Source organism: Bos javanicus, chromosome 22 (genome assembly GCF_032452875.1).
Source record: "Bos javanicus breed banteng chromosome 22, ARS-OSU_banteng_1.0, whole genome shotgun sequence".
In the NCBI taxonomy this organism is placed as follows: Eukaryota; Metazoa; Chordata; class Mammalia; order Artiodactyla; family Bovidae; genus Bos; species Bos javanicus.
This window is the reverse complement of record NC_083889.1, coordinates 43,418,603-43,431,715: the sequence shown is the minus strand read 5'-3', so window position 1 is coordinate 43,431,715 and position 13,113 is coordinate 43,418,603. Positions and strand designations below refer to the sequence as shown.

At 38.9% G+C, this 13,113-nt stretch overlaps 2 protein-coding genes across 34 annotated transcripts in view; one reads left to right on the top strand and one right to left on the bottom strand.

Annotated features, from left to right (window-relative positions):
• SLMAP (sarcolemma associated protein) overlaps window positions 1-13,113 on the top strand; it is a 152,434-nt gene that overhangs the window by 70,639 nt on the left and 68,682 nt on the right. The gene's annotated exons all lie outside the window — the stretch shown is intronic.
• LOC133235276 (large ribosomal subunit protein eL21-like) lies at window positions 8,732-9,318 on the bottom strand. Its single transcript, XM_061396566.1, has one exon. The coding sequence runs from the start codon at window positions 9,259-9,261 to the stop codon at window positions 8,779-8,781; it is 483 nt and encodes a 160-aa protein (XP_061252550.1). The 5' UTR covers window positions 9,262-9,318; the 3' UTR covers window positions 8,732-8,778.

The following is a 13,113-nucleotide window of genomic DNA, read 5'->3' as shown; positions in this document are numbered from 1 at the left end:
TATTTTCTATATAGTACTGTGTATATATTAATCCCAAGCTCCTAATTCATCCCCCAACTTCCCCTTGCTATCCCATTTGGTAACCATAAGTTTGTTTTCTATGTCTATGAGTCTGTTTTTGCTTTGTAAGTGAGTTCATTTACATTATTTTTTAAGATTCCATATATAAGTGGTATATGATATTTGTCTTTCTCTTATCTGACTTACTTCACTTAGTATGATAATCTGTGGGTCCATTGATGTTGCTGCAAGTGACATTATTTCATTCTTTTTTATGACTGAGTAGTCTTTCATTTCGGAGAAGGCACTGGCACCCCACTCCAATACTCTTGCCTGGAAAATCCCATGGACAGAGGAGCCTGGTAGGCTGCAGTCCATGGGGTCGCTGAGAGTCGGACACAACTGAGCGACTTCCCTTTCACTTTTCACTTTCGTGCATTGGTGAAGGAAATGGCAACCCACTCCAGTGTTCTTGCCTGGAGAATCCCAGGAACAGGGGAGCCTGGTGGGCTGCCGTCTCTGGGGTCGCATAGAGTTGGACATGACTGAAGTGACGCAGCAGCAGCAGCAGTCTTTCATTATGTATATATACCACATCCTACGGTTTTCTCCAGATATATGCTCAGGAGTGGGATTGCAAGATCATATGATAACTCCATTTTTAGTTTTTAAAGAAATCTCCATGTTGTTTAGCCTAGTGGCTGCACCAGTTTACATTCCCACCAACAATGTAGGAGGGTTTCCTTTTCTCACACCCTCTTTAGCAATTATTATTTGTGGACTTTTAATGATGTCCATTCTGACCCATGGGAGTTGATATCTCATTGTTACTTTGATTTGCACTCCTTTAATAACCAGCAGTGTTGAGAATCTCTTCATGTGCCTACTGGCCACCTGTATGTCTTCTTTGGAGAAATGTCTATTTAGGTCTTTGGCCCATTTTTTGATTGGGTAGTTTGTTTTTTTATCATTGAATTATATGAGCTGCTTACATATTTTGGAAACTAACTCCTTGTCTGTAGCAAGATGCAGGATATAGCAAATATTTTCTCCCAGTCTTTTCATTTTGTTTATGGTTTCCTTTGCTGTGCAAAAGCTTGTAAATTTAATTTAATTAGGCACCATTTGTTTATTTTTGTTTTTATTTCCATTTCTCTACGAGACTCTAATGTTCGCGCTCTGATGCTTTTGAACACATTTATAATAAGGATATAAAATTGGAAAATTGAAATGATAAAAAGTAATGTGTGTGGATCTATGAAAAGGATTTTTTTCATCAGTCTGCATAGGATAAAAAACAGTGGAAGGATAATTTTTAAATTGCCCTTCATGCAGGTATTAAAAAGAATACATTAAGATTGTATGAATTTCAGGGATTTCTGTGAGATGTATTATTAAGTGAGGAAAGGATTACTTTTCATAATTTCGTTATTTTTAAAAAGTCTCATCAGTCCCTATACATGTGCCTGTATACATATGTGTTTTATATGCTTATATGAACGTGGGAGGAAAACATAGAAGAATGCATATATATACTAATCATTAGTGTGAATCTTTCTGGAGTATGATTGGAGAGAGGGAGTAAAGGAGCCAAGAACCAGTTAAAAAGGGCAAGGCTGGCAAAACTGCAGTAGACCCTTACAGAACGTGACATATTGTGCATTTGTATAAAACAATATATGTGTAAAAGAAATTTTTAAAAGGTATGTGCCATATATATATATGTTTTTATATTTGTGTGTGTACATAAATCAGTATTTTTGTTAAAAATGCTATGAGTGTGGTGTGACTAAATGTATTAGTTCATGTTAGTGTCTCTTCTATTCCAGTCTCTCCAAAATAAGCTGATTTTGATGTTTCACTTTCTGCGTAGTGTGGCTTCAGGGAGAAGATCCATTGGTCAGCACTTTAGTAATACTCTGCCCTATAGATATAAGATGTTATTGCCAACAAATAGGATGACTTTGTAATAGATTGAAGGGGCGGGCAGGGAGAGAGGGAGAGAAGGGAGAAAGAGAAAAAGCTAACCTATCAGATCCTCCTGGAATGGGAGCCTTAACAACTTGCCTGCTGGCCACTTCTCTGTTCATAAGGCCACACACTGCCCGATGGCATGAGTTCTCGGTCGTACATTATAGTAACCCTCTGTTGCAGATCTTGGGACCGTTTAGTCCTATAAAATTCACATATATTACTAACTCCAGTTAGCCCTTCAGTCCAGGTGCCATTTGACCCACTTCTGTTCCTGTGTTAAGGCCCTGTGAGCAAAGGGTCTGTTATGAGTAAAGTCAGTGGTATCTTCCTTTGTTTTCTGCTGCAGTTGCGCTGAATTACTTTTACTCCCCACAGTATATCTTGTCTTTTCTGGCCTTCAAACCTTGCACGTGACTTTTTCCTTCCCCCATAAACCTCTGTAGGCTGGACAAGGTGCCCTTCCATGTCCCTGTTGCACAGTGTGCTCATCCCCTCCAAATGTTTGCTTCCTTCACTGACCTGTAAGCTGTACAAGAACAAGCAGTATGGCTGTCTTTATTGCAGAATCTTGCCTGCTTAAACTGGCACATATTGGTTGAGTAAATTTTTAAAATGTGTCATAAATCTTTATCTGCCATTTTACAAGAGTTCCCTCTACCACCTTATCTCAGCTGAGATTTTATTAGCCTTCCTCCTAATCTGGAGGCTTATATGACAATGGGGTATTGGCAACCTTCTTGTTACTCGCTGCCCTTTTTATTCTGTTATGACTCAGTTACTTCTTAACCTGTCTAAGCTTTAATTTCCTCATCTTATAAAGTGGGATTCGTGATACTATTAACCATCTGAAGGCTTGTGGTATGATACTCAGTGTTCACATTGTGGCACAGCAGTCACTGTGAATGAACACTGAAAGAGTGAACATGAAGTGCTTAACTCAGAATCAGGTGCTTTAATTATCACTGAAACCCTTGCCAATTATTTGTACCATCCTTTTTTTTTTTTTTTTTGGCCATCTAGTTTGCTTCTCTTTCTCAGTAGCTTCTACTCAGGCTTCTTTACCCATCTGTCCTTTGCAACCCACCAGTGGCATTTCAGAGGCATACTCACCAGCTTCTAGACTACTCCTTGATTTGGGGCTGTGCTGTCTTGCTTGTTTCTAGCTCTTGGAAACTTTCACCGTAAGCTTTACACACTTCCACTTTACAGCTTCTAGGGAAAACACAAAGGTGAGTCAACAAAGAATGTGCCAGATTGACTGAATCTTTCTGATGTCATGGCAGTCTTCTTTTGTTCATTTAAAAAATGTCTTCTCAACCCAGTGTATGCACCAGAATTACCTGCAGAGCTTGGTAAAGCTATAGACATGTGGATCCCACCCTTCAGCCCTAAGGAGGAGACTTGTTAGGTGTGGGGCCTCAACATACCTATTCTAAAAAGCTTTGGGTTGTTCTTTTGGGCAGCTAGGTTTAAGAACTCTGCTCCATTAAGTTTCTGGCAACTATTTTATCTGCTTTCCTTTATCCTCAAGTCCTGAGACTCCCTACTCATGTATGTCTGCTGTGAAGCTATATGTACTGGTTCTGTCCATGTATTTCCAGCGTCTTGCTTGGTTGTTTCCTCTTAAATGTCCTTCTTTCACCTTATAATTGCTCCGTACAAAGCTTAATTTCTGCCTTCAAACCAAAGCATTATAATAACTTCCCAGTTTCACTTTTTGCTCATTCATTTTGTAAACAGAATATTGGTATCTATTCTGAATCCCATCTCTTCTTTACCTTCAGCACTTGTCATCTAGACATTTGACTCCTTTCCCTGCTTCTACTTGTTTTTCTAGATGCCAACCTAGAGTGTTACAGTAGCTGTCCACTTCTGGCCACCATATTCTCCCAACCCACTGCCTCCAGAATATTCTTCTGTTACAGCTTTATTGGTGTCATTATCCTGCTTTTAGAAGTCTTAAGTGGCTGTGTCATGCTGTAGAAGAAAATCTGAAATGCTTAACTGTACACTTGAAGCCCTCAAAAATGTGGACTCAATTCAACCTTTTGATTTTTTCCATTACTTCCCTTAATATATGTTAAACAGTGTTACTTAGAGGTAAGAGGAAGAAAAAATTTGTTTGAATCCTAGCGCTGCCATTTGCCATAGATGAGGTCTCAAGCAGGTTACCTTAGCTTCTTTGATTTAAGTTGCTTCAGCTGTAAAATGGAACATAAAAATAACTATTTATCTGGTTTATCTGGTTTATCATAAATAGTTAGCATATATAGTGTGCTTAGCATGGGACTGGACCCTAAAGATTCTTGAAATATATTTCTTCTCCAGGTGCCCGTCTTAGTTGTTCAATTCTCACATCCTTCTTGTTTTCTTTTTCTTTGCTCATGCCATTCTGCCTTTCCTTTTGTTTCCAGCTTTTGAAATTCTATTTTTTCTTTACCCTCTTCATAAATCCTTCTTCTGCCCTTGTCCATTTCAGATTCCATCAGTGCCTTGTAGCATTTATGAATTTTTTCCCCTTTGTTGTTAGATACTTCTAGTTTTCTCTACAAACTATTATAAATTGAAATCTGCTCAAGGGCAAGGAAGTTGGTCATAGTCCTCTTGGTTTTTCCCATCATTCCCAGTGTACTCATTTGTAGCCAGCAGGTTTTCATTGAGTATTGAGTGAACAGATAAAGCCAAAGAACAAACCAAGTCAAAAAATAAACAAGCAATATCACTCCCAAGTATGCTATAGAAATAAAGTAGCAAATTAATCCACATGCCTATAAGAAGGATTCCTCCCAGCAAATAAATAGGTTGAACAGGATTCCTGGGAGAGTTAGCTGGCTCTCAGTCCAGGGCAGTGTGGGAAATTAACACGATGGTGCCAGTCAGGCTGTCTCACCCCACGCTCTCACTCCCTCTCACCCCGTGTTCTGTAAACAATGACTGCATGGCTGTGTAACAGCTGAGATCACTTATAGCAGTGCACATGTGCATCGTGAGGTACCCACTTGGTCATGGGCTACTTTGTGTGGTATGCCTGTGTTAGCTTCACCATGAAAACGCTGGCTCCCCCTGCACTGGGGCTTCATTGGAGTGATATCACAGTTATGTTATATGAGGTTACGTTATGCCTACATTATGGCTACATTATGATTATGTTATGGCTGCTGCTATGGCTACTGCATCAGCCAGGAGAAAGGCTGTGTTAAGGCCACGATGCCAGCCGGGAGAGAAGAAATGTGTCTGCAGTTCCTATGGCTCCTCGTGCCTTCTTCCAGCCTCTTCTAGAGCTAAGAGGCTGAACCCTGGGTTCAGCGAACAGTGTGAACAACAAGGCAGTTGGCATCAAGAACAGGATCAGCAGTACAGGCAGGAAATGTATAAATTGGATTTATAAGATTTTTGTCACATCAGAAAGCAGTGGAACTATCTAAGATTGCCAAGGTTGTGTTAGAAAAACTCAAGAATTAACATGGAATTCTGACTGATCAAAGATTAGTCAATTTGAGCATCAAACAATAAATAAAGCAGTAAATTGAAATAGATCCAATATATTTAAATCCATAAACTTACAATATTAAAAAAGAAAAAGATTTGGTCACCTCTGGAACTTATTTCTCATTCTGAAAACAGGTAGATAAAGAGAAAGAAGAAAGCATTTGTGCTATCTTTACTATAGGAATTATACCTGAGATAAATAAATAGTAAAAGAGAATTTTCTTCTTTTTTTTTTTAATCACTGAACTCAAGCTGATAGATGAAGAGAGGGTGATAGAATATCAATTCAAAAAAAAAGTTTATTTTAAGACAGTCTCTTCTGCAAAGGTTGTTGGAAAGCTGGACAGCCACATGTAAATCAATGAAGTTAGAACACATCCTCCACCATACATAAAAATAAACTCCAAATGACGAAGGCTTAAATACAAGATGTCACCATAAAACTCCTAGAAAAGAAAATGGACAAAACATTCTCTGACATAAATTGTACCAGTGTTTTTTTAGGTCAGTCTCCCAAGGCAATAGCAAAAGCAAAAATAAAAGCAAAATAAACAGGTGAAATCTTATCAAACTTACAAGTTTTTGCACAGCAAAGAAAACCATAAACAAAAGGAAGGGCAGCCTATTACTGGGAGAAAATATTTACAAGTGATTCTACCGACAAGGGCTTAATTTCCAAGATATACAAACAGTTCATACAAATCAATTATAAAAAAGCAAACAACTCTTACAGTGGTCAGAATGGTCATCATTATAAAGTTTATAAATAACCAATGCTAGAGAGGGTATGGAGAAAAGGGAACTTTGCTACACTGTTGACTGGAATATAAATCTGTGCAGCTAGTATGGAAAACAGTATGACAGTTCCTTAAAAAAATCAGTTGTCATATGGATGTAGCAATCCCACTCCAATTTATATCTGGATAAAAGTTATAATTTGAAAATATATATGCATACCAGTGTTGATAGCAACACTATTTACAATAGCCAAGGCTTGGAAGCTGTCTTAAATGACCATTTGCAGATGAATAAAGATGTGGTATATATACACAGTGGAATACTACTCAGTCATGAAAAGGAATTAAATCCTGCCATTTTCAGTAACATGGATGGACTAGAGATTATCATATGAGGCGAAGTTAGAGAAAGACAAATATCACATGGTATCACTTGTATGTGGAATCTAAACTATGACACACCACTACAATATTGTAAAGTAAAAAAAATAAAATATGACACAAATGAATTTATGAAACAGAAACAGACTCACAGAAAAACTTTGGTTACCAAAAGGGAAAAGGGATGTTGCAGGGATAAATTAGGAGTTTGGGATTAGCAGATACAAATTACTGTGTATGAAATAGACAACAAGGTCATATTATATTGCAATACTATATTTGATACCCTATAATAAACTATAATGGAAAAGAATATGAAAAAGAATATGTATATAATTGTATAGCTAAATCACTTTGCTATACACCAGAAATTAAGACAACATTGTAACTCAACTATACTTCAGTTTTTAAAATTAAAAAAAATATATTTTTTAATCTGATGAGTACTTGTCTAGCTCTATCTCTTTTTTAACCTTTAAAAAAAAAAGTCTGGGAATCAGAAGCTTTATGTAGCAAAAAGTACCAGAATGAGCATTTGGTAACTTTCATCTTAGGTTGCAGTCACATGGCAATTAGATGAATAATTTCCCAACCTGGAAATGTTAACACTGCTCATTTGTTTGTTTGTTTGTTTGTTTTTTAATGTTTTTTGAGCTTTTACTTCCTATTACTGCTGATCATTTCAAGTGATCCTTCAAACCACTCCAGTGGAGTATAGTATTGACCTTCCTACTCAATGCAGAAAAGGAGATAGAACCAGACTCCAGTATACCCCAGGAGTTTCAGTCTCCCAATCAAGTATTATAAAGAGTCTTTAAACTTATCAAAGTCAACGTTGGTCCTTTAAGTAGTGTATGTGTGAAGAGGTAATAGAAAGAGCTGATTGTATATCATAAAGTAAATATAATAACTCAAAAGCAAAATAATCTGTATAAAAGAGAAAGAACTCATGTAATGGTAGGTTGTATAGTCTTAATTCTAATTTGTAATAAAATATTGTAATTACAGCAGGCAATTGTGGATTTTTCTCTTGCATGCACCTTGTTTTCCTCACCACATCTGCTTTGCAGGTTTTAGCATTTCTGAAAGTTTGCCTTTAGCTTACAATACATGTGTACATTTAGCATGGCAGTCTTCCTGCAGCCACATTACCCTGCCCAAAAAACTCTAAAATTGTGTCTTATCATTAATTTTGTCTTTGATTCATGGCAATATGACAGTAATAATGTTTCTGGATGAATTTTGAGAGGACAGTTTGTTTTAAAGTGCTTCATAGAAGGCTTTACAGCAGCATTTTCCAAAGTAGTTTCTTCATATGGACACAAAATCTACTAAGCTCTGAGAAAGACTGTGGTTTAAAAAGATAAAAACTCTTTCAGTGTCTCTTAACCAAGTATTTTCCAAACTTTTCTGACCCCCAAATCCTTTTTTGTATACCTGCTAGCACTCTATTTTAGGAAATGATGCTATCAGTTCAGTTTAGTCGCTCAGTCGTGTCTGACTCAGCGACCCATGAACTGCAGTACACCAGGCTTCCCTGTCCATCACCAACTCCCAGAGCTTACTCAGACTCATGATCAGTGAGTCGGTGATCCCATCCAACCATCTCATCCTGTCATCCCCTTCTCCTCCTGCTTACAATCATTCCCAGCAACAGGGTCTTTTCAGACGAGTCAGTTCTTTGCATCAGGTGGCCAAAGTATTGGAGTTTCAGCTTCAGCATCAGTCCTTCCAATGAATATTCAGGACTGATTTTCTTTAGGATGGACTGGTTCGATCTCCTTGCTGTCCAAGGGACTCTCAAGAGTCTTCTCCAACACTACAGTTCAAAAGCATCAATTCTTCGGTGCTCAGCTTTCTTTATTGTCCAACTCTCACATCCATACGTGACTAATTAAAAAAACCAAAACTTTGACTAGACGGATCTTGTTGGCAAAGTAATGTCTCTGCTTTTTAGTATGCTGTCTAGGTTGGTCATAGATTTTCTTCCAAGGAGCAAGCGTCTTTTATTTTCATGGCTGCAGTCACCATCCACAGTGATTTTGGAGCCCCCTAAAATAAAGTCTCTCACTGTTTCCATTGTTTCCCCATCTGTTTGCCATGAAGTGATGGGACCAGATGCTATCTTGATCTTAGTTTTCTGAATGTTGAGTTGTTGTTTTTTTTTGCACAGTCCACGTCTTTATTTTTACACCCATCAGGCCATGAATTCATAGGGAATGGGCTCCAACAGTTCGGGTTCCTTTCCTTTGGGCCTCACAAAGTGTGCTTCTCTTGGTGGAGCAGGCTGGCACTTCAGCTGAACCCAAGTCCCTTTCTCTTTGGCTTCCTTCTTTTTCTGATCATTTTCCTTCACACGTTTCAAGAAGCTATCTCGGCTCTTAGAGTGCTTAATATGCTCGATACGCACATTAATTCTCTTCGCAAGAATCTTGCCCTTAACTTGTTTGTTTACAATGATGCCAACAGCATGCTGGGTAACATTGTAGACTCTTCCAGTTTTGCCATGGTAACATTTGTGGGGCATTCCTTTTTGAACAGTACCCATTCCCTTGATATCTACAATATCACCCTTCCTGTAGATTCGCATGTATGTGGCCAAAGGAACAACTCCATGTTTTCTGAAAGGCCTGGAGAACATGTAGCGGGTGCCCCGCCTCTTTCCCTTTGTGTTGGTCATCTTGGCGAATCACTGGAAGATGGCGGTTCCGGCCGAAAAGCTGAATGTTGAGTTTTAAGCCAACTTTTTTACTCTGCTCTTTCACTTTCATCAAGAGGCTCTTTAGTTCTTCTTCACTTTCTGCCATAATAATGGTGTCATCTGCATATCTGAGGTTATGGATATTTCTCCCCGCAATCTTGATTCTAGTTTGTGCTTCATCCAGCCTGGCAGTTCTCATGATGTACTCTGCATATAAGTTAAATAAACAAGGGGACACTATACACCCTTGACATACTCCTTTTCCGATTTGGAACCAGTCTGTTGTTCCATGACCAGTTGTAACTGTTGCTTCTTGACCTGCATACAGATTTCTCAAGAGGCAGGTCAAGTGGTCTGGTATTCCCGTCTCTTGAAGAATTTTCCACAGTTTGTTGTGATCTACAGAGTCAAAGACTTTGGCATAGTCAATAAAGCAAAAGTAGATGTTTTTCTGGAACTCTCTTGCTTTTTCCATGATCCAGCAGATGTTGGCAATTTGATCTCTGGTTCCTCTGCCTTTTCTAAAACCAGCTTGAACATCTGGAAGTTCACAGTTCACATACTGTTGAAACCTGGCCTGGAGAATTTTGAGCATTACTTTGCTAGTGTGTGAGATGAGTGCAATTGTGCAGCAGTTTGAGCATTCTTTGGCATTGCCTTTCTTTGGGATTGGAATGAAAACTGCTGTCATATTGAGTGAAGCACTTTCACAGCATCATCTTTTAGGATTTGAAATAGCTCAACTGGAATTCCATCACATCCGCTAGTTTTGTTCGTGGTGATGCTTCCTAAGACTTGCTTGACTTTGCATTCCAGGATGTCTGGCTTTGGGTGAGTAATCAATCACACCATTGTGATTATCTGGGTCATTAAGATCTTTTTTGTATAGTTCTGTGTATTCTTGCCACCTCTTCTTTGCATGAAATGTTCCCTTGGTATCTCTAATTTTCTTGAAGAGATCTCTAAGTCTTTCCCATTCTGTTTCCCATTCCCATCCTCAACTTCTTTGCACTGATCACTGAGGAAGGCTTTCTTATCTTTCCTTGTAATTCTTTGGAACTCTGCATTCAAATGGGTATATCTTTCCTTTTTCCTTGCTTTTCACTTTCTTCTTTTCACAGCTATTTGTAAGGCCTCCCCAGACAGCCGTTTTGCTTTTTTGCATTTCTTTTTCTTGGGGATGGTCTTGATCCCTGTCTCCTGTACAATGTCACGAACCTCTGTCCATAGTTCATCAAGCACTCTGTCTATCGGATCTACACCCTTAAAATCTATTTCTCACTTCCACTGTATAATCGTAAAGGATTTGATTTAGGTCATACCTGAATGCTCTAGTGGTTTTCCCTATTTTCTTCAATATAAATCTGAATTTGGCAATACGGAGTTCATGATCTGAGCCACAGTCTGCTCCTGGTCTTGTTTTTGCTGACTGTATAGAGTTTCTCCATCTTTGGCTGCAAAGAATATAATCAGTCTGATTTCGGTGTTGGCCATCTGGTGATGTCCATGTGTAGAGTCTTCTCTTGTGTTGTTGCAAGAGGGTGTTTGCTATGAGCAGTGTGTTCTCTTGGCAGAACTCTATTAGCCTTTGCCCTGCTTCATTCTGTAGTCCAAGGCCAAATTTGCTGTTACTCCAGGGGTTTCTTGACTTCCTACTTTTGCGTTCCAGTCCCCTATAATGAAAAGGACATCTTTTTTGGGTGTTAGTTCTAGAAGGTCTTGTAGATCTTCATAGAACCGTTCAACTTCAGCTTCTTCAGCATTCCTGGTCGGGGCATAGACTTGGATTACCGTGATATTGAATGGTTTGCCTTGGAAACGAAGAGAGATCATTCTGTCGTTTTTGAGATTGCATCCAAGTACTGCATTTTGGACTCTTGTTGACTATGATGGCTACTCCATTTCTTCTAAGGGCTTCTTGCCCACAGTAGTAGATATAATGGTCATCTGAGTTAAATTCACCCATTCCAGTCCATTTTAGTTCGCCGATTCCTAAAATGTCGACATTCACTCTTGCCATCTCCTGTTTGACCACTTCCAATTTGCCTTGTTTCATGAACCTAACATTCCAGGTTCCTGTGCAGTATTGGTCTTTACAGCCTTGGACTTTTCTTCCATCACCAGTCACATCCACACCTGGGTGTTGCTTTTGCTTTGGCTCCATCTCTTCATTATTTCTTGAGTTATTTCTCCACTGATCTCCAGTAGAATATTGGGCACTTACCGACCTGGGGAGTTCATCTTTCAGTGTCCTGTCTTTTTGCCTTTTCATATTGTTCAGGGGGTTCTCAAGACAAGAATACTGAAGTGGTTTACCATTCCTTTCGCTAGTGGACCATGTTTTATCAGACCTCTCCACCATGACCCGTCCATCTTGGGTGGCCCTGCCCGGCATGGCTCATAGTTTCATTTAATTAACAAGGCTGTGGTATATACACTCAGTAATATAAGTATTGGAACAAAACATTCTTGTCTGGTTGCTTTAAGTACTTGCCTTTTTCAGATTGAAAAGATAACTAACATTTCTATACATTTGTTTATCTAGTTGACATAAGAACCTTTCCAAAAACAGGATTGGCTAGACTAAACTGTCAGCTTTGTCAGACATGATCTTTAACCGCTTTCAATAGTGCACCACCCTTGTACTGCCCAGATAGTATTAGCCCTTGGTTCACCGTACAAATTTGTACATTGTTTCAGTTGCTGGGCTTCATTAGAATGTGTTTGGGCAAAAGAAGTCCTTCGTAACTCTCTGCACCTTTAAAAACAAAAAACACATTTATTGTCAATTTAAATACATTGGTAAATTGTCAGTATTTCTGGGTCTTCTTGTTTTGTGCTCCTCTGTTGTAGGCTGTTTATAATAAATCTCTGGGGGAGTCAACAAGCTGGGATAAATTCATTCACTCCCTGTCTTCTGCCAAGAAAAGGAGGCAGTTAGGTGCTTTTTGCAAGTGGAGATGAACACTGCTCATCTTCTTCACTGAGTATTGAAAGAGATACCTGAGTATTGAAGTAATGATACCTTTACTCCTGAGTATTGAAAACTATAAAATATTGAGTTGGCAAAAAAATTCATTTGGGTTTTTCTATACGATATTACAGAAAACCAGGATGAACTTTTTGGCCAACCCAGTATGAATGAGATACGTTTTTTTGGAAATATTCATTGAGCATTTATTAAATACTGTCTTTATACCAGATAATTCTGATAATTACCAGATTTAAAAAGTGAGAAGCAATATTTATTGCTGCCCCCAAAGAGGATTGTGTAAATAGTAGATATTCACAATGCAGTGTATTTAGTTTTATAAGCAGAAATAGGAGGCTCTGGGGATCGCTAACTCAAATACTTTGGCCACCTGATGCGAAGAGCTGACTCATTTGAAAAGACCCTGATGCTGGGAAAGATTGAGGGCAGGAGGAGAAGGGGACGACAGAGGATGAGATGCTTGGATGGCATCACCGACTCAATGGACATGGGTTTGGGTGGACTCCGGGAGTTGGTGATGGACAGGAAGGCCTGGTGTGCTGTGGTTTACGGGGTCACAAAGAGTCGAACACGACTGAGTGACTGAACTGAACTGAACTGAAGTGGACTGAGTGAAGGAAATAAAAAGTCTGATCCTGGATGATAAATACCCTTTGGTTATGCAGGCAAAGGGATAAAGGACATCATAGACAGAGGACAGCTTGTATAAAAGTCATGGTGTTATGAAAAGTAAGAAATTTGGAGATGCAGGTAGCTTGGTTTTGTAAAGCTTACCTATGGGATCAATAGAAGGGACTTCCCTATAGCTCAGATGGTAAAGAATCTGCCTGCAATGCTGG

Excerpts from the sequence above, each read along its gene's own strand:
- LOC133235276 (XM_061396566.1), bottom strand. The coding sequence starts at position 9,261 with ATGACCAACACAAAGGGAAAGAGGCGGGGCACCCGCTACATGTTCTCC.